The 18106-nt window shown below is 39.9% G+C and overlaps 1 protein-coding gene across 1 annotated transcript in view; it reads left to right on the forward strand.

Annotated features, from left to right (window-relative positions):
- Positions 1 to 18106, forward strand: part of EFCAB11 (EF-hand calcium binding domain 11) — a 131638-nt gene that overhangs the window by 30327 nt on the left and 83205 nt on the right. Inside the window, exons 4-5 of the mRNA XM_014573261.4 lie at positions 2942 to 3043; positions 8936 to 9026. Coding sequence (XP_014428747.3) covers positions 2942 to 3043; positions 8936 to 9026 — 193 coding nt within the window. The remainder of the gene's footprint in view (positions 1 to 2941; positions 3044 to 8935; positions 9027 to 18106) is intronic.

Consider the following 18106-nt stretch of genomic DNA (forward strand, 5'->3'; position numbering starts at 1 on the left):
TGTACCATTCTGCATTCTACAGCCCCTCTCTCCACCCTCATTCACATGGCCTCCCCCTCAGTGCTCTGGGGGATTATGAGCTATGTGGCCTCCCCACCTCGCCCCTTCTCTATCCTTCAGGGGGGAGCTGCGCAGGTCTGACAGCCTCAGCCAAGCACAACCCCCTGGTGGTTGGGGTGAGGAAAAACCAGGCCTGCCCCCTCTTGGCAGCTGGAGGGGGAAAGCTAGGCCCATCCCTCCCAGCGGCCCATGGTGGAGGGGGAGCTAGGCCTGATGCGGCTTGGCGCAGCCCATCCTAGTGGCTGGGTGAGGGAAAGCTTGGTCCAGAACGGCTTGGGCATGGCTCCTCCCAGAGGCTGGGGGGGAGGATAGTCCAGTCTGGCGCAGCTTTGGCCCACCCCCAGCAGCCAGGGGGGAGGGAATGCAAAGGGCTGGGAGGGGCAAGAGGCTGGGGGATAGGGCCCAAGAGCCAGGGCAGCCTTGATGTCGGGCCTTCCCTGGTGACTGGAAAGGGGAGGGGAGGGCAGAGAGCCAAGGCAGCCTCAGATCTTTCCCGGTGGTGAGGGGAGGGTGAGGAACCTGGGCCTGGTTCCTCCCAGTGGCTGGTGAAAGAGCCTGTCACGGCTTTGGCTTGGCCCCTCCCGGCAGCTGGGGGGAAAGCCAGGCCTGCTGTGGCTTGGTTCAGCGCTCCCAGCAGGTGAGTGGCAAAGAGCCAGGGCTGGCTAGAGAAACTTTGAGTCTGCAGCCCCTTAGTGGTCTATTAATTCTAAGTGTACTTTTTAACAAATAAAAGTGCATCTGCAGTATATGCTTCCCAAATACAGTGGCATTGTATTAGATCTGAGGCTCTCAAACTGTGGTCTGTGAGCTCCATTCACGTGGTCTGCAGATAGTTCCCTCTAAGGTGTGCACCTAAAACAGTGAAGGACCGCCCATCTAATTAGTGGAGACACTCAGGCATGGCTCTGCTAATTAGGTACTTGGACCCTCAAGAAGATATATATGGAAGGAGAGGTGGTGGCCTTGGGGGGGGAATAGGGAGTAGATGGGAATGGGCAGTGGAGTAAGGTGGGGGAAATAGGAGTGTAACGGGTTCCACCCTTCTTATGAGCGCCCCACAGAGTCCAAGAGGAGTCTAGTCATCTCTATCCAGCTGCCTGCAGGAGAGGAAGTGTCTGGTATGTGGCCTGGGACCACTGCAGCCTCACTGTAGCCCCTTACTTTGGGGCAAGCCACAGTCCATAAAGGCCACTCCTCAGTGTGGCTAGGTGAAGTGCAAGGGGGAAACCCAGTCCTTCCCACTACTGTGGGTCAAGGCCGAGGGATCATTTGGTAGGAAATTTGTCCTGTCCTCCTTGTCTTGTCCTCCTTCTCTCCTCCTTTACTGCCTCCTGTTCCCTGGGCCACTTCTCTTGGGATCCGCGCACCTCTCTGGCCTTTGCATCAAGGCCTGCATCCTGGCAGTTGCCTAGCTGGAGCCGTTCTATCTCTTTCTAGCTCCCCTGAGCACTGCTTTTTCTAAGGTACTTCCCTGGGAACCAGTCCTGCACCCTCCCTGGTCAGGACCCATCAACCCTCTCCTAAAAGTATCCAGTTGAGACAGCACTTTATATTTTTACCTAGAAAGATGGGTTCTTGCATATTGATGTAGCTTTGTATTCTGTAGTTATTATCAGTAACAAGCCAGCACTAAGGGATCAATGAGTGGGTGGCACAATACTTTAGGGGTCATTCTATAAAAGGAAAATTGTTTGTACTATAATTTTTCAGTCATGTGTCATTTTGAAAGAGAAAATACATAAATAAATGGATTGCTTTTCTAAGGCTTCACGTCCATAGTTATCCAATTGAAAGGGATGTTGCTCAGGCAGGCAAGTAGAGTGTATTTCGGCATCCCTTATTATTAAAGAAATTGTGCATTAACACAACCTAGTAGTTGAAACCAGCATGTGTCTATAATTCTAGAAACTGAGAATGTAATGGCTTTTAATGTGGTGTTTTCAAGAAGCAGTAATGGAAAAACATGGGGACCTTGTGAGCTTGTAGTTTAAGATTTGAATTGACAGTATTCAACTAAGAGCTAAAGGAGCTATGCTTCTGAGCTATATTAGAAATAAATGGATATGGAAAAACTGTAAGAACAAAAATCACAGAGGTCTTGTGATGTTATTTGTTTTTTTTAAAGGTGACCAATACAGTGATACTGTTCTTGATAAATTATTTCAGTTATATAAAATAGTTCTAGGTCTGTTTATTTCACAGATATAAGGCAAAAGATTAGACTGTGTGTGAAGTCAGAGTTGAAATTACGTTTTTCTGTCTTGCCTTGTTCTATCTTTAAAAAATAGGGCATAAATTTTTCCTAAGATTATGTTTTTGCACAAGTACTTTGCTTTCAGAAATACCAGACAGTTAATTAGGGCTGGATTTAACAAACTGTATACGCATTCAAATCTGTTTTATTTAACTCTCACTAAAAAAATCAGATAAATGTACTTAGAAACAATTTTACACAATAGGTAAATGTAATAAGCAATCCAGTGTTACCATTCATAGGAAACCAAACCTGAGGCTTCAGAGCATTTTAGAGGGTTTGGAAAGTGCTGGGAATGATGCCAGCTATATTGTTTGTGCAATACACTCTAAGTCTTTATTTGTGGAATGCAAGAACTATTGACTTTGGAGAGACCATTACTTTGACCTGTTTTCCCATTGTAATGTAAGATTGCTTTGTAGCATGCAAATGAGAGAGAGCAGAAATATATTGCTGAATTTTGCAAATCTCTAGTAGAGTATTTTCACATAATATAACAATATGGAAGATAATTGTTTCAATTCTTGTTCTTACAATTACTAATCAGTTACAATTCTATTGCCTGAGTCATTCATAGTTGCAGAGGTCAATTAAAGCAGAGGGGTTTTTTGTTTTCCATTTTTCTAGGTGTATTACTCGAAGAATTTTTAAAACTTATGAGTGCAAAGAAGGCTGCACAACTGTACCATAGTGAAAAAAGGCAGATATTCACAGCTTTTGACATGCAATGTAAGTTTTTCTTTACTGCAGAGTTATTTAAGAGAGACTTCCACACTGAATCAAATATGCTGTAGAGCAGTGTTTCTTAAACTGTGTTCCGGGGAACACCGGTGTGCCGTGGAGAACAACAGAGTTCAAAATGGCTGCCTTTTTTTTCTCAATTATTTTATTTTCCCCCGATTTTCCTCTCCCCCAAAATCCTTGGTGTTCCTCATAAAAAAAATGTTTGGTGTTCCTCGGTCTTAAAAAGTTTAAGCAACACTGCAGTGGAGCCTTAATATAAAAGTGGACAGTATCCTAGATGCGGGTTTTCCAGCCCTACTTTCCTATGATTTTGTGTTTCCAAGTAAAGTAACTGATATAGTAACAGCATTACAAATAGATGATTAACAGAAGCCGGGACCGCAGACAGTTGAGAACAGCAGTAGAATCCCAAGTTGTCTGTTCCACTGCATGCTTTTCCAGTTTTGAAAAAAATATCTCTAGCGATGCACCTGTCCTGACCCCACTTACTGTTACCACTATCATATCTCCATCCTGATTTCTGTAACTCCCTCAGGATCGCCTTCTCCTAATATTTCCCTGCTTACTCAAGCACACAATTTACTCTGCTGATTCTTCTCCCAAGAGATGGGTGGGAATCTTTACTTCCCTGCCTGAAGGATGAAGGGGAAGAAACAAAGCAGCAAGGATGTTCTCTGGCTTATTCTGGGACTCAGATTTAGAGGTTCTTTTCCTTTTCTGGTAGGCTGTGGGGACAGAATGTGATTCCTCTTCTCTTCTCTTCTCTTCTCTTCTCTTCTCTTCTCTTCTCTTCTCTTCTCTTCTCTTCTCTTCTCTTCTCTTCTCTTCTCTTCTCTTCTCTTCTCTTCTCTTCTCTTCTCTTCTCTTCTCTCCCTCCATCCCTTTTTCTCCCAAAGAGGAAAGAAGCTTGAGTACAGGTCCACTGAACCAAGGACATGTAGAATTTATATTATCCTTTTCACATTATTTCCTCTCTCTCCCTTTTGCCTGAAACTTTGGTGTGGCACATGGTGAACATAGGTGGGCCAAGTGCTGGAATGAGTCAATCAAGGATCCTCTGCAGCTTGATCAGAACACACAAAACACCAAAATAGATTTTAAATGACAAGCTGCGACTTCATTAGCATGTAATATTGGAGAGGTGCATTATCTGCTCTGTATTTTCATATGAGGCCTGTTAGTAGGGTTTACAGCATATCTATTTTATAGCCCATAACTCAGGAGAGACTTTCATGTGCCTATCTCCAAGCTTACTCGGCCGAATCTTTGCACCTTTCCTTCAGCAAAGGGGACAGATGGAACCACAGGATGACTTGTGATCTCTCATTTTCCATAGACACAGAGTCCACTAGCAAAATCCCATGTTACTTACTTATTTTCTGATCTCTAATCCTTTGGCCTTTTTATCCAGCTTTGACACTGGTTGCAAGTTGTACTAAACTAATATACTGCTACTAAACTCTTGTACTCTAAGAGGAGTTTAGGTCATCTACAAGTCTCCTCCACTTTACTCTGCCTCAAGACAAAACTTCTAGCTGACCCCAGGGGTACCCCAGCTGTTGTCCTTCAGTCTCAGTAGATCTTCTCCACGTTATCCAAGGTCTTCCTCTTTTGTGTTTTCCTTGTGGGTTACACGTGAGAACTTGATGGACTATACTGGAAGGTAGTTTTCTGAGTGTGTGGCCTAGCCATCCCCACTTTCTTCTCTTGATTTGAACGTCAAGTGGTTCTTGTCCTGCTCTGTTCCAAAGCTCCTCATTTGTAACAAAGACTTGCCATTTGATGTAAAGAATGTACCTCAGGCATCTGTTTATGATTGTCTGTAGCTTGTGATTTAAAAACTTTTTAGTACACCAGTTCTCGTATCCATACAAGAACACGCTCTTTGCATTTGTGTTGAAGATCCACAGTTTCATCTTTGCAGGTATTATTTGTGAGCTACATATGGGACAAAGAGACTTGAATGCAGCTGTTGCTTTCCCTATCCTAGCATTGATATCCTTATCTGTTCCTCGTCTCTGCCCATAATACTCCCCAAGTAGGTGAACTGCTCCACATCTTCCAGATCATCCCCTCTCAGTGTGATGGTGATAGACTGATTGATCCTCATTGTCTTGGTCTTTCCCTTGTTGATGCTCAGTCCAATCATTGAGGCAGTTTTGTCTAGTGTTACAACCTTTTCTTCCATGCTTTCATGTTGGCGTGAAAGGAGGGCGACATCGTCAGCAAAATCAATGTCCTCTAGTTGTTTGAAAGGTGTCCACTGAATGTCCCATTGCTGGCCATCTGTTGTTCTGCTCATAATCCAGTCCATTTTGATCAAGAACAGGAAAGGTGGCAATAGGCACCCTTGTTGCACTCTGGACGGTATGCTGAAGGATTCTGTCAAGACACCATTGCGTACAACTTGGCATGTCAAGGGTTCGTACATTGAATGGATCAGGTCAATAATTTGAGATGGAATGCCACGATGTTGCAGCAGTTTCCACAAGGTGTCTCTATCAATGCTGTCAAAGGCTTTTTTGAAGTCTATGAAAGTTACAGACAGTGGGGAATTCCACTCAAGCGACTGTTCTATGATCACTCTGAGACTTGCTGTTTGATCAGTACAAGATCTCTTGCTTCAGAAGCTGGCCTGTTCTTCTCTGAGCTATCTATCAGTTTCTGTCTTCATTCTGTCCAAGAGAATCTTATTGAACACCTTTCCTGGAATAGACAGTAATGTGATGACCCTCCAATTCTTGCATTCCTTCAGGTTGCCTTTCTTTGAAAGCTTGATAAGGTAGCCATGTTTCCAGTCTTGTGGGATCTCTTCAGTGACCCAAATTTTCCCAAATAGATTATACGTCATATTGACTGATGTCTCACTATCTGCATTGATTGCTTCTGCGGGGATCTTGTCTGGACCAGGTGCTTTTCCACTTTTCAGATGGGCAATGGCTTTTCTGATTTCTTCCTTTGTAAGTCTGCTGCTGTTAATTTGCAGAGGTATATTTGCAGGTGGTAACTCCACAGGTTCTGTGTGGACAGGGTGATTCAGAAACTCCTCAAAATGTTCCTTCCATCTACTGAGCTGCTCACTTGGGTTTGTTAGCACATGCTCCTCCTTATCCTGTACTGGCTGATCCAGCTAGCTTCCGTGTGATGTCATACAGTTCTTTCAAGTTCCTCCGTCCTGCAGCTTGTTCTGCTTATTGTGCAAGGTTTTCCAAAAAGTTGTTCTTGTCCAGTTTTACAGCCTTTTTAACTTCTCTGTTGGCTTCCGAATACAGTATCTGAGCTTCCACCTTGGCTGGTCTTGTTTTCCTGTTGTTAATTGCTGCTTTTCTGTCCTTTCGTTCTTTCACTTTTCTCAGAATTTCTGCTGTAATCCTTTCTTTGTTCTGCCTTGTCCTCTTTCCAAATATTTTTATCACAGATCTTTCCAGGCTGTTTTGGTGTATTCCCAAATTTGTTCCATGGTAGCATCTTCCAGAATAAGTTTTGACAGAAGTGCATATCTGTTGGACAGCTCCACTTGGAAACATGTTCTTGTCTCTAACTCCTTTAGCTGCTCCGTGTTGAATCTCAATCTCAGTTTAGTCACTTTTGTGGTGAACCTCTTGAGCTTGAACTTGAGTTTTATTGTGACCAGATGATGGTCTGAACCTATATCTGCTCCTTTTCTAGCATGGACGTCCTGCATCGATCTTCTGAAAGAACTGCTGATACATATATGATCAATCTGATTTTCTGACTGGTGATCTGGGGAAACCCAAGTGACCTTATGGATCCTTTTGTGTGGAAAAACACTACCACATATCACCAATCCGTTGAAGGAACAAAAGTCACTGAAGAGCTCTCCATTTTCATTCGTGTTAACTAGGCCTTCTTTTCCCATGATCTATTCTCTGCCTGTATTTATGCTTCCTATTTTTGTATTGAAGTCATCCATCAAAATCAAGATATCCTTCTTTGCTTTCTGGTTCACAACACATTGCAGTTTCTCATAGAGGTCTGTTTTACATTCCTCGGCTGCTTTGTTGGTTGGTGCATAGCTTTGCATAATCAATACCTTCTGCACTTTGTTATAGAATCTAGCTGTGATGATGCATGATGATACTGCTGTCTACTCCATTAAAGCTCCAGATGCCTCCCTTGATAACATCAAGCCCATGCCTTATGTGTGTGTTGTGCCCTCTTCTTCATGTCCTGAGTAGATGTGGGTTTCACCTGTTGCTGGGCGTAGCTGCCCAGATTGTGTCCATCTTGTCTCTCTCAAGCCCCAAACTGTAAGCTTATACTAATTAAACTAATATAAAGCAACCTGAAACATAATTACTGTACTGTAGAACTACAAGTAGGTTGCATAGGTTCATCTAAACATGCAAAAGTCTTTATAAACCATGGGCTAGGATTTCAGTAAATGATGGTGGGAACCAATGATCAGTTAGTTCTTGTCTCGTTAGATGGCCATTGAACAGTAGAAACAGGGGCGTACCCAGCCTACCCAGCCAGCTTGACAGCCACCACAGGCCCTGGGGCAAGGTGTGTGTGTGAGAGGCTGGCTCCACGCTCCCAGAAGGGGTGGGTCTGAAGGTGAAAGAGGCGGGGCCAAGAGCAGTCAGCTCTTAGCCCTGCGCAGATCGCGGCATGTTCCCCCTGTCCCTCAAAGACATAGAAATTCAAAGGGGCCTGGGTCTTGATAGTGGCCAGAAGCTCTGGCCACCAAAGCAATTATCCCGTTTGCCACCTCCTGTTGGCAGGCCTGACCCTACCCCTTTATATTTTCTACCTTTTATCCAAAGCTGTCAGGTATGTTGTGTATCCAATCAGGTTTCCCCTTTGTTAAATTAAGGGCTAGCATTCTTGCCCTGAACTGCTAGTAGCAGCTTCAAAAAGCTTTTTAAAGAGGCTTACGTGCTTAAGAAGCTACATCATTGCTCCTTTGTTTTGTATATTCTTTTCTGTCTTGCTCACTGTCTCTGTCCTCTCCATACGTACCCAATGACAACTCTGTTTGAATTGTCACTTTCTTGTTCTCTTGACTCCTGCAATGAAGTCACAGGCTTGGTCTGCACCTAAATGTTAAGGTAAATAGTGTGAAAAAACACATCTTTAAGCATTGTGACTATGGTGACTTAGCCCCAGTGTAGTTGCAGCTATGTGTTTTGAAGAATACTTCTGCCATCTTAGGTAGTATCACTCAGAGAAGTGTTCCTGTACTTTCTGGTGGTATAGACTGCATTTACACTACAGGGTTATGCTGCCATAGTTATAGCAACCTAGCTCAGTAGTGTAGACATTCCCATAATCATAGTTGATTAGTCTCTTTCGTGAATTTTGTTTTGCTATTATATGGACAGTTTCATTGCAAAATTCATCTAGAAGAGAAAATGAACGCTCATGGAAATCTTGTTTCAGTACAGCTCCATGTGTGGAATTTTGATAACAAATATGGGAAGAAACATTGTGAAACACACGTGAAAGGAAATTTCATGTATTTTAAAGTGTGTATTTGAAAAGCTTCTCTGGTACAAAAATTTACGAACGGAAAAATTTTAAAACGAATTCTTAAATATGAAACGGTACAGTATAGATGTTGCTGGTGTAATTCCTTTGAATTGAGTTCTTGGTAGCACACCAAAGTGACAGTATAGAATCATTCTTGAATCTCCTCATCTTTTGGAAACCCCATTGCCATACCCAATGTGGATCCCAGCCATTTTCTCAAATACTTTGGTTGAAATTATAACAACTTCAAAGAGTGTATTTTGATTCTGAAGATCTACTGGACATTCTTATAAATATTAATATATACATAATTAATGTTTGGCTCTTGAGCAAGCATAACTCTTCACAGTATTTTAATCTTATTTTCCCACTTCTTTAAACAAGATAAAGGATTTTTGACTTTGGAAGATTTCAAAAGAGCCTTCAATTCTGTTGCTCCAAAGTTACCTGAAAGGATGATAGTTGAAGCTTTCAGGTAAGACAAATATAAGTCTTGTTTGATTCTTGTTCTTTAATTTTCTCTTAATTCACATATGAATAAAATTCTGGAAACTGTAGATTAGGTTCCAGAGCCAAAGATACAAGCCTTTAGCACATTATTGTTTCAACATCCTTGCATGTATAACATATAGTATAAGAAAAAGGGATTTGTCTATTTATCTACTGATATTTTGAATAAATACTGCAGCAGTGATGGGCAACCTGGGCTAGTGAGTGGGCTATATGAGTTGTTCTCCTTCATCTCAGAGTAAGGATGTTAAATATCAACTAATTGAATAATCAAATAGTTGATGCATTTTTGCATTGATTATTTGATTAGTCGATAGAGTGATTCCACCTTTGAAGTGTAGCAACAGCCGTAGGGTGCCAGTTGATCCTGGGCACCACCCGGCGCTGCCACTTTGAAACGCGGTATGCAGCCTGATGCTGGGCTCCCTGCAGCATTTCAGAGTGGCAGTGCTGCATAAAGCCCAGGGTCAGTGGGGGAGTCCCCTGCTGATCCTGGACTCCATGCGGCGCTGCTGCTTTGAAACACCACGTGCAGCCTGGGAACACCCCAGATGGCCCCGGGCTGCATGCAGCGTTTCATAGCAGCAGCGCTGCATGGAGCCTGGGGTCTGGCTCCAGGCTTCAAGCGACATTGCTGCTTTTAAGTACCCCCTCTTCATCTCCTCCTTGCTGCCTCTTTCTGATAGAGGCAGCAAGTGAGGAGGGAAGCAACCAGTTAACTAGCATGTCAACTATCCGATAAGCAAATGCTTATCGGATAGTTTACTAGTCCTTCACATCCCTATCTCAGTGAGCTGTAAGATTGTTGTAACCAAGGTGGTCTTCTAGAATAGGATAATTGTGCTAACTGTGCTTGCATACTTTCAATTTGCTGGGTAAGCTGATTGAACCATAGCAGTGCTTTGATTAGATGCAGAGGGAGAACACAGTTCTCATAATCAGTGTTGTTTGCAATCCACAGTCCCAATGGGCTGCATGCAACCCACAAGCCGCAGAGGTTGCCCATCACTGCACTACAGGCACTGATAAAATATTACCAAGCATGAAAAACTAATACATTACATCCTACAATGCTTCTTCTAAGGTCTAAAAATATTCATTTTCCCAATTTAATGACTTGTTTGAAAAACTGGAACCTGATAGTTGTCTCCAGAAAACTGTGGAACTAACATGGTAGCGCACACACTCTCCTTTTGTACAAAAGAGGAGTTAATTGAAGTGGGCTGGAGCTGCTGCTAAGTCTGATCCCGTTTTATCTGAAGTGTTGTTTGTGTTTTAGCTGGAGCTGGCAGATGTGGTGATGTGGGAAGTTTTATATTGTAGGAGTGTTTTTCCCACTGTCCATTTCTGATGGATGAAGTTTGAGTGGTATATAAATTTTATTTTTATTTTTTTTAAATATTTAGCTATCAATTGCATAGTCACTGTCCCAAAGGTACATTCCAGTATGCAGGAAATACTGGTTTTATTTGAGCTAATATGGCGGCATATATATGCTTGGTTTCTAAAAAAGTTGTAATAGTTACTTACAATGTTACCACACTAACAGTATTCATTGTATTGAAAAATTTAAAATGAAATTATACTATATTTGTCCCAAAGAGTCCATGTTAATTTATACCAAATAGCCACTTTTAAATTTTATTTGATTTTGTATTGTGTTCTTTTTTTCTCCCCCTCCCCTCCTGAAATCACAGTATGGTGCATAGTAATGTGTCCTATAGAGCATTAGTCAGTGGATCTTCACAATAACTAAAAAAGGGGGAGAAAGGATATTAAGTATGGAATAACTTATTTCTTGAGTGCTCTTTTTATCTTTGCGCATTAAGGATTGAACCCAACACTGTAGGGCTAATCATTTTAAAAAGCTCTTTTGTGGCCTTTTTAAGGAGAGTATATAATATTTGTGGGTGAACAAACTGAAGATAGGCCAAGAAACACCCATTTATATTAAATCTTAGAATCATAGAATCATAGAATACTAGGACTGGAAGGGACCTCAAGAGGTCATCGAGTCCAGTCCCCCACCCTCATGGCAGGACCAAGCATGGTCTAGACCATCCCTGATAGACATTTATCTAACCTACTCTTAAATATCTCCAGAGATGGAGATTCTACAACCTCCCTAGGCAATTTATTCCAGTGATTGACTACCCTGACAGTTAGGAACTTTTTCCTAATGTCCAACCTAAACCTCCCTTGCTGCAGTTTAAGCCCATTGCTTCTTGTTTTGTCCTCAGAGGCCAAGATGAACAAGTTTTCTCCCTCCTCCTTAAGACACCCTTTTAGATACCTGGGAACTGCTGTCATGTCCCCCCTCAATCTTCTCTTTTCTAAACTAAACAAACCCAATTCCTTCAGCCTTCCTTCATAGGTCATGTTCTCTAGACCTTTAATCATTCTTGTTGCTCTTCTCTGGACCCTCTCCAATTTCTCTACATCTTTCTTGAAATGCGGTGCCCAGAACTGGACACAATACTCCGACTGAGGCCTAATCAGCGCAGAGTAGAGCAGAAGAGTGACTTCTCGTGTCTTGCTCACAACACACCTGTTCATGCATCCGAGAATCATGTATGCTTTTTTTGCCACAGCATCACGCTGCTGACTAGTATTCAGCTTGGCTACGTCTACACTGGCATGATTTTCTGGAAATGCTTTCAACAGAAAAGTTTTGCATTAAAAGCATTTTTGGAAAATCTTGTGTTACAACAAGAAGAAAATGCAACACCCCAGAAAGAGGACAGAAAATATGCTTTTTTTTCCTCGTAAAGGTTTGAAAATTTTTCTGTTCTCCACTCCAGTCACTTAGGGTATGTTACCTATAAGTGAATGGGCAGATGTAAGTAATATATAATAGCTAGATTAGACAAAGTGGCCCTTGTGGATATGTCATTTAAGGTTCTTTTGTTGTATTAGAAGCAGCTAATGTTTGGTTTTTTTTCTGTGCTTTAATTGGTTAAAATCCTCCTTTTTGTCATATAACAATCATAATGAGTTATGGTAAGATCTAATTAATGTTATCCATAATTAAATACAATATATGTATCCATGTAATTGGTATTTGTATCGTTTTGCTCTCTACTACTTGAAGAATTGTTTTGTTGAAATTTATAATTTTATTATCTTTTACTTTAAGAAGTTTTAAATACATTTAAGCATGGCATTGTTTTGTAAATCATTTCTGAAAATGTTGGGCCCAATCCTGCTTCTAATTTTGCCATAGATTTATGGGGAACCAGGATTTGATTTCATATGGGGCTACGTCTAGACTGCAAGCCTCTTTCGAAAGAGTCTTTTTCGAAAGATACTTTCGAAAAAGCTTCTTTCGAAAAAGATCATCTAGACTGCAATCTCTTCTTTGGAAAAAGTGAGCCGCTTTTTCGAAAGAGAGCACCCAGGCAGTCTGGATGCTCTCTTTCGAAAAAGCCCTGTTTGCATTCAAGAACGCCTTTTTTCGAAAGAACACTTTTGAAAAAAAGATCTTCTTTCTCGTGAAATGAGGAGTGCCGCCGTCGAAAGAAAAGCCGCGTTCTTTCGATTTAATTTTGAAAGATCGCGGCTGTAGTCTAGACGCAGGTGAAGTTTTTTCGAAAAAAGGCTACTTTTTTCGAAAAAGCCCTGCAGTCTAGACACAGCCTATGAGAGAACATAACAGAATAGAAAAGAGTACAACAAAGTTTTGTGATATAACATTTCTCTAATGAAGGAAAAGGAATGCTGTGCTTTTTTTTTTCTTTCACTGAGATACAACATTCAAGTTTTAATAGATAACAGCTGAAAAACAGCTTGCACTATTTCTTTCACGTCACAAAAATTGTCATACCTGTAAAATGTTGCTAACCATATTGATTAGTAGATACTATACTACAGTATTGCCAAGTTGTGTGCCTTGTGATTGCATATTTATGGACTACTCGGATTGCAGTTTCAAAGAGTGTTTCTTACAGAATTGTGACCGCCTTAGGGCCAGATTCTGGCATTCTATGTCGAGTAGCACCTTATTCCACTAATAACCACCACTGAAATCATTGAGAATACATGTTCCTCGTAGTATGCAAGTTTTAATTTATTGGATAAAGTTATGTCCAGAAAATTTTCCTAGACTGGTGAACAGAAAGAGCCATCTGGTGAATTAGGAACATATAAGCAGTAACACAGAAATGCATGTTCTGAATGTATGGACCAGAAGCATTAATATTGTCATCTCACAAAATGTGGTTCTCTGTAGTCTCCCATCAGCCAAAACAAACAGATCAATATATGATCAATATATTTAAACTGAATGTGTGGCTGTGTTTCTCTCTTCCCTTCCCTATCCCTCCCCCTGCACACCCAACTTTGACCTTTCTTTCACACACAGATCAGAACTGAGATCTTTGGTTAAATTTAGATCTTAGGTACAGAGCTGATGTGTACTTTATGTAATATTTATAGTACATATGCATGTAAGATGTATGGCAGTGGATGCTTTGATGACCAAAAGGTAAGCAAACTCTAAGATAGGCTTGTGGGGACTAGAAAGAAAAAAGCTTAATGAGTACATTTTGGAACGATACGAAGTTGTCACCTAAATAACTTTTATTTTAGATTAACTTTCTTTCTTAATATTGTAAACCCTGCAGGTTGCTTAAGATATGGTCTCTGTGGCATTTCACATACTGCTGCATCACTTCAATTTTATGAGAAAAATCTCAAACTTTCAATGGTTTACTTTTTTAAATTAAAGTAAAAATATATAAAAGCAGCTGAGTCTGCTTACTGCAACAGGAGACTAGACAAAATAACTTTTTAAAAGAAAGAAAATTCAAGGTCATAGCTTTTAATGCCTATTTAGCTTCTCCTGCTGCTTTTCCCAATGTTATTATTTTTAGTAAAAATTTTAAAAGTGTATCAATCACTGAAGCCAGGAAAATCTTTAGTAGTACAAAGATAGTTGTTACACAGCAGAAGAGAAACTCTGACCCCATTGAAATCCTTAATAGTTGTGCCATTTTCTTTAATATACGTAGGATTTTATCCTACTTATGTATACATTCATGTATAAACATGCACTGAACAGATGTGTTTCTGACTTCAGATCCTAAAGATAGTGAATTACATGTTGACCTCAAAAATGCTTTTGAATTGCCTTTTAAAATGTTCTTTTTTTCTCTGATTACAGGCATTATTTGTCATTACTCTATTGTAGTTTACATTAAAATAAACAACCATCATAATCTCAATATTCAGAGCCAAATTTACAAATCCCTTGTACAACAGATGAGCTACTCAAAAAACACAATTAGGCATAGAAGTAAAATTCAACATTTTCATGCTGAGATTAGAAAGCACAGGTTTTACACATGCAGTTATCTGAATTTGTGTGTGCAAAAAATTCTCATAAAGGTGCACACACATTTTGTTTGCTCACTCCCTACATGGTGCTTTAAAATCAGTTGCCTAGTTTTTCCATTTATATATTTTTATTACTATGAAAATGCAGTTTACATTTTTAATATAGCATAGCAAAATAAACTGGATTACTATGCATAGTGTACTTCTCTAACCCACCGAAAATGAACAGTTAATTCCTGTGCTTCATTTTGGTATTAGATAGATATAAAGTATATTTATGAACATAAGATATATTGAATGACTATAGTCTGCTTCAGAGGGGTGGTAATAGATGCTCTTAACCATTTGGTGGTGCTAAATGCTCTGTTAAGGTAAGGACTGAGAATAAATAGTTGATTCAAAAGTGTTTCTGAGTATAAGTAAGTGTGCAGATTTTTTAAAATCTTATTTGAAGGTAATAAGACCAATATGAGAGTATTTGCATGTCATACAAATCAAAGGAAAAATTCATTTAGAAATTGTTATATATATATTGTGGTTTTTCCAAAAAGTTATTAATACTCAGTGCAATTTGCACAAAGATTCATGTAAGCTTCAGATGAACCTTCTGTTTATATTTGATCACATTAATTGACCATAGTACATGCATAGTTATTGTAGTAAAACAATTGTAGAGTTCAATTTTTTCTGTGCTAGCTTAACAGGTATATTAAACAAATTGCACTTCAGATACATCTGATTGAAATGTCAATGTTCCATAAGAACATTGGCCATTCTAGACAGAGACTGTAGTAATGCCTAGTTTAATGACTAGAATGGTTTAATAGCAAGACACTTATTTAGTTTGATAGACAGTTGATTTATGAATTAAACCTTATTATAACCATGTTATTCTTGCTCTCTTTGAGAGTACATATATGAATTGTCAGAAAAGTTTAGTTAAATAGGATGATGTGACATTATTAAGTATAACATCTTTTAATTAAAAGTGAACATGGTATCCTCATTGAATGGTGGTATACCAGTTGTTGTCAGAAGGTACAGCAAGAAATTTTTTGTTGTGAAACTTTGATTTATATTTCGTTAACCTAGTTGGAAATATAGAGCATTATTAATTACTGTTTTCAAAGAAATATCTGTCTTAGCTATATCATTTGTATAAGACAAATATATTTAATTGTGGAGTCCTTAAACTGTGATAATGAAAGAGAAGTAGTAGAGAAAAGCTGAAAAATGATCATTCTTATGAAGATGAAAATGTGAAAGAGCCAGTAAATGGCATACGTCTCTTAAAAAAAAACAATAAACAAGTTTCTGAATTGAGCAAGCATACATCAGAGTACACTGATCAGAAGCAATGTATAGTGTTCATGATCTGCATTTTATTCTGCTTTGCACTTAATAGGATCACATGCCAGAGGTGTATTAATACTTTAGTGTATTGGTTCATTCTCTGCTAAAAATGACCCAGCTGTTTCATATTTCTTTCTTTTATAATTATCCAGTAACAAGAAAATAACCTAGTTTTGAGAACCACCCCACAGAAGAAATCTTAGGCTCTTTATGCAAGTTTGATTTATAGACATGTACTGCAAAGCAGAGTGAATATGAAACATTCATCTTCCAATGGCTAGTTGCTATGGAAACATAGTACACAGTACAATATCATTCCAGCTCTGGTGATGCCTGCAATAGTTTATTCCTTTGTTGTTCTCATTTCTTAAGCAACCGTCTTGCAGCCTTTCATATTATCACAGTTAATCACATACACAAGTCTGTATTGTTATCTCTTCAGAATCTTCTCTAATGGATAAAATACATTTTTCTGTGTAGATGTGCATATATTCATTGTGAATGTATACTTGTATTAAAATCATTGGTTAAAAGCTGGTCACGTCTCAGAAATAATATATTATTGCTCATAATCTAACATATCTGCTCAGTATACCATGTTGGACATTACTGGCTCACTTAGGATATGTCTACACCGCAGTGCTATTTCAGGACACCAGAGGTATCCCGAAAAAGTTCCCTTGCGTCTTCACAAGCCACCCGTTATTTTGAAATATTTTTCAAAAATGAGTGTACTGTTTCGGCATCCCAGTAACCCTCGTTCAATGAGGTTTAAGAGAGGACTCGAAATAGCACTTCATTTTGAAATAAACTCGAAATAAGTACACAAATTATGTAGCGCAAATTGCATATCTTATTTTGAGTTTAGAGTGCAGTGTAGACATAGCCTTACAGAGAAAAGAAAGCTACTTTCTTTTCATCTAAGAAAATATTTTCTTGCTCAGGCCCTCTAGCTTCCTTTTGAAGTTCCTACCAGGGATTGGAATCACATCTCCATTGCTTCTCCACAGACAAATTTCTTCCTTCTAGCTCCCACCCAGCCCCCGGAGCACCAGGCAACCCCAGATCCCTTCTGGAGCACCAAGCAGCCACGTGGCCCCAGCTCACAGAGCAGCCAAGCAGCCACATTCCCCCAGCCCCACTCTGTTCCCTAGAGCACAAGGCAGCCTTTCTGTAGCCCTAGCCTTCCTACCCAGGTGGAGCATGGATGAGGCTACCCCTGTCTTTTTGGGAACGCAATGACTTCCTTTCCCTACATTACTCATCGCCCATACTGCAGCCCCAGTCGGAGCCCTCACCTTCTCCCACACCTACCGTCCTGCCTCAACCCAACTCTCTCCCACACTCTAAACCCCTCATTTTGGCTCCACTGCAGACCTATTAGCCCTGAGCCCCCAATGAGTTAATTCAGATCTGAGCCCAATAGCTCTTCCTGCCTTCCCCCCAGACTGCTTTTGCTAGATAAAAGAGAATCCAGAAATTATCAGAACACTCAGGCTATGTCTAGACTGCTTTCTTCTGCCGGAAAAGATATGCAAATTTGGAGCTAATTTGCATATCTTCTTCCAGTCGCGTTATCGGAAGAGGTTTTGTCAAAAAGGAAAGCAGTTTAGATACGGTTCTTTTAAAGAAACAAAACAAAACAAAAACCCTTTATTGAAAGACCCCCTACTTCCTTAAGATATGAGGCGTGCAGGGGTCTTTCGAAACAGGGATTTTTTTTCTGAAAGAACCACGTCTAAACTGCTTTCTTTTTTGACAAAATCTTTTCCGATAACATGATTGGAAGATATGCAAATTAGCTCTGAATTTGCATATCTTTTGGCAGAAGAAAGCCGTCTAGACATAGCCTTAGTCTGTCCCTGCCCTTATCTGGTGAGAAATAAGAGAAATTGAGGCGGGAGGTAAGGACTAATTTTATGTAATTAATACATAAAATAACAGCTATGTACCAGGGTGATAGATAAACAAAAATATTGCCCTCCGATTAAAGAGTTCTGGAGGTTATGAAATTTGTTTAGGAACCAAAGGTTCCTTCTGATATAGTCCCTTGATATTAATCAATGGGCCTGATCCTGCAGTGTTTACAATAATAAGGAATACAAACTAAGGATCATTAATGTTAATCATAATAGTGGCATACAGTTATGTGTAACTAGGCCAGTTCATAAATAACTAATAATAAAGGGAAGTGGAATGCTCCTTTTGGGAGCGTTATTTCATAAGAAGTAGGTCTCTTAATGTATTTTTGTTAAAAAAATGTCTTGGGCTTTATTGTTTGGTTTGTGTGTTAGTGTTTTGTTTTTGTTTTTAATATGATAAGGCCCATGAGCATGAATGAATAACAGAGTTGCAATT

The sequence above is a fragment of the Pelodiscus sinensis genome, chromosome 5 (genome assembly GCF_052426305.1).
Source record: "Pelodiscus sinensis isolate ZL-2025 chromosome 5, ASM5242630v1, whole genome shotgun sequence".
NCBI lineage: Eukaryota > Metazoa > Chordata > Testudines > Trionychidae > Pelodiscus > Pelodiscus sinensis.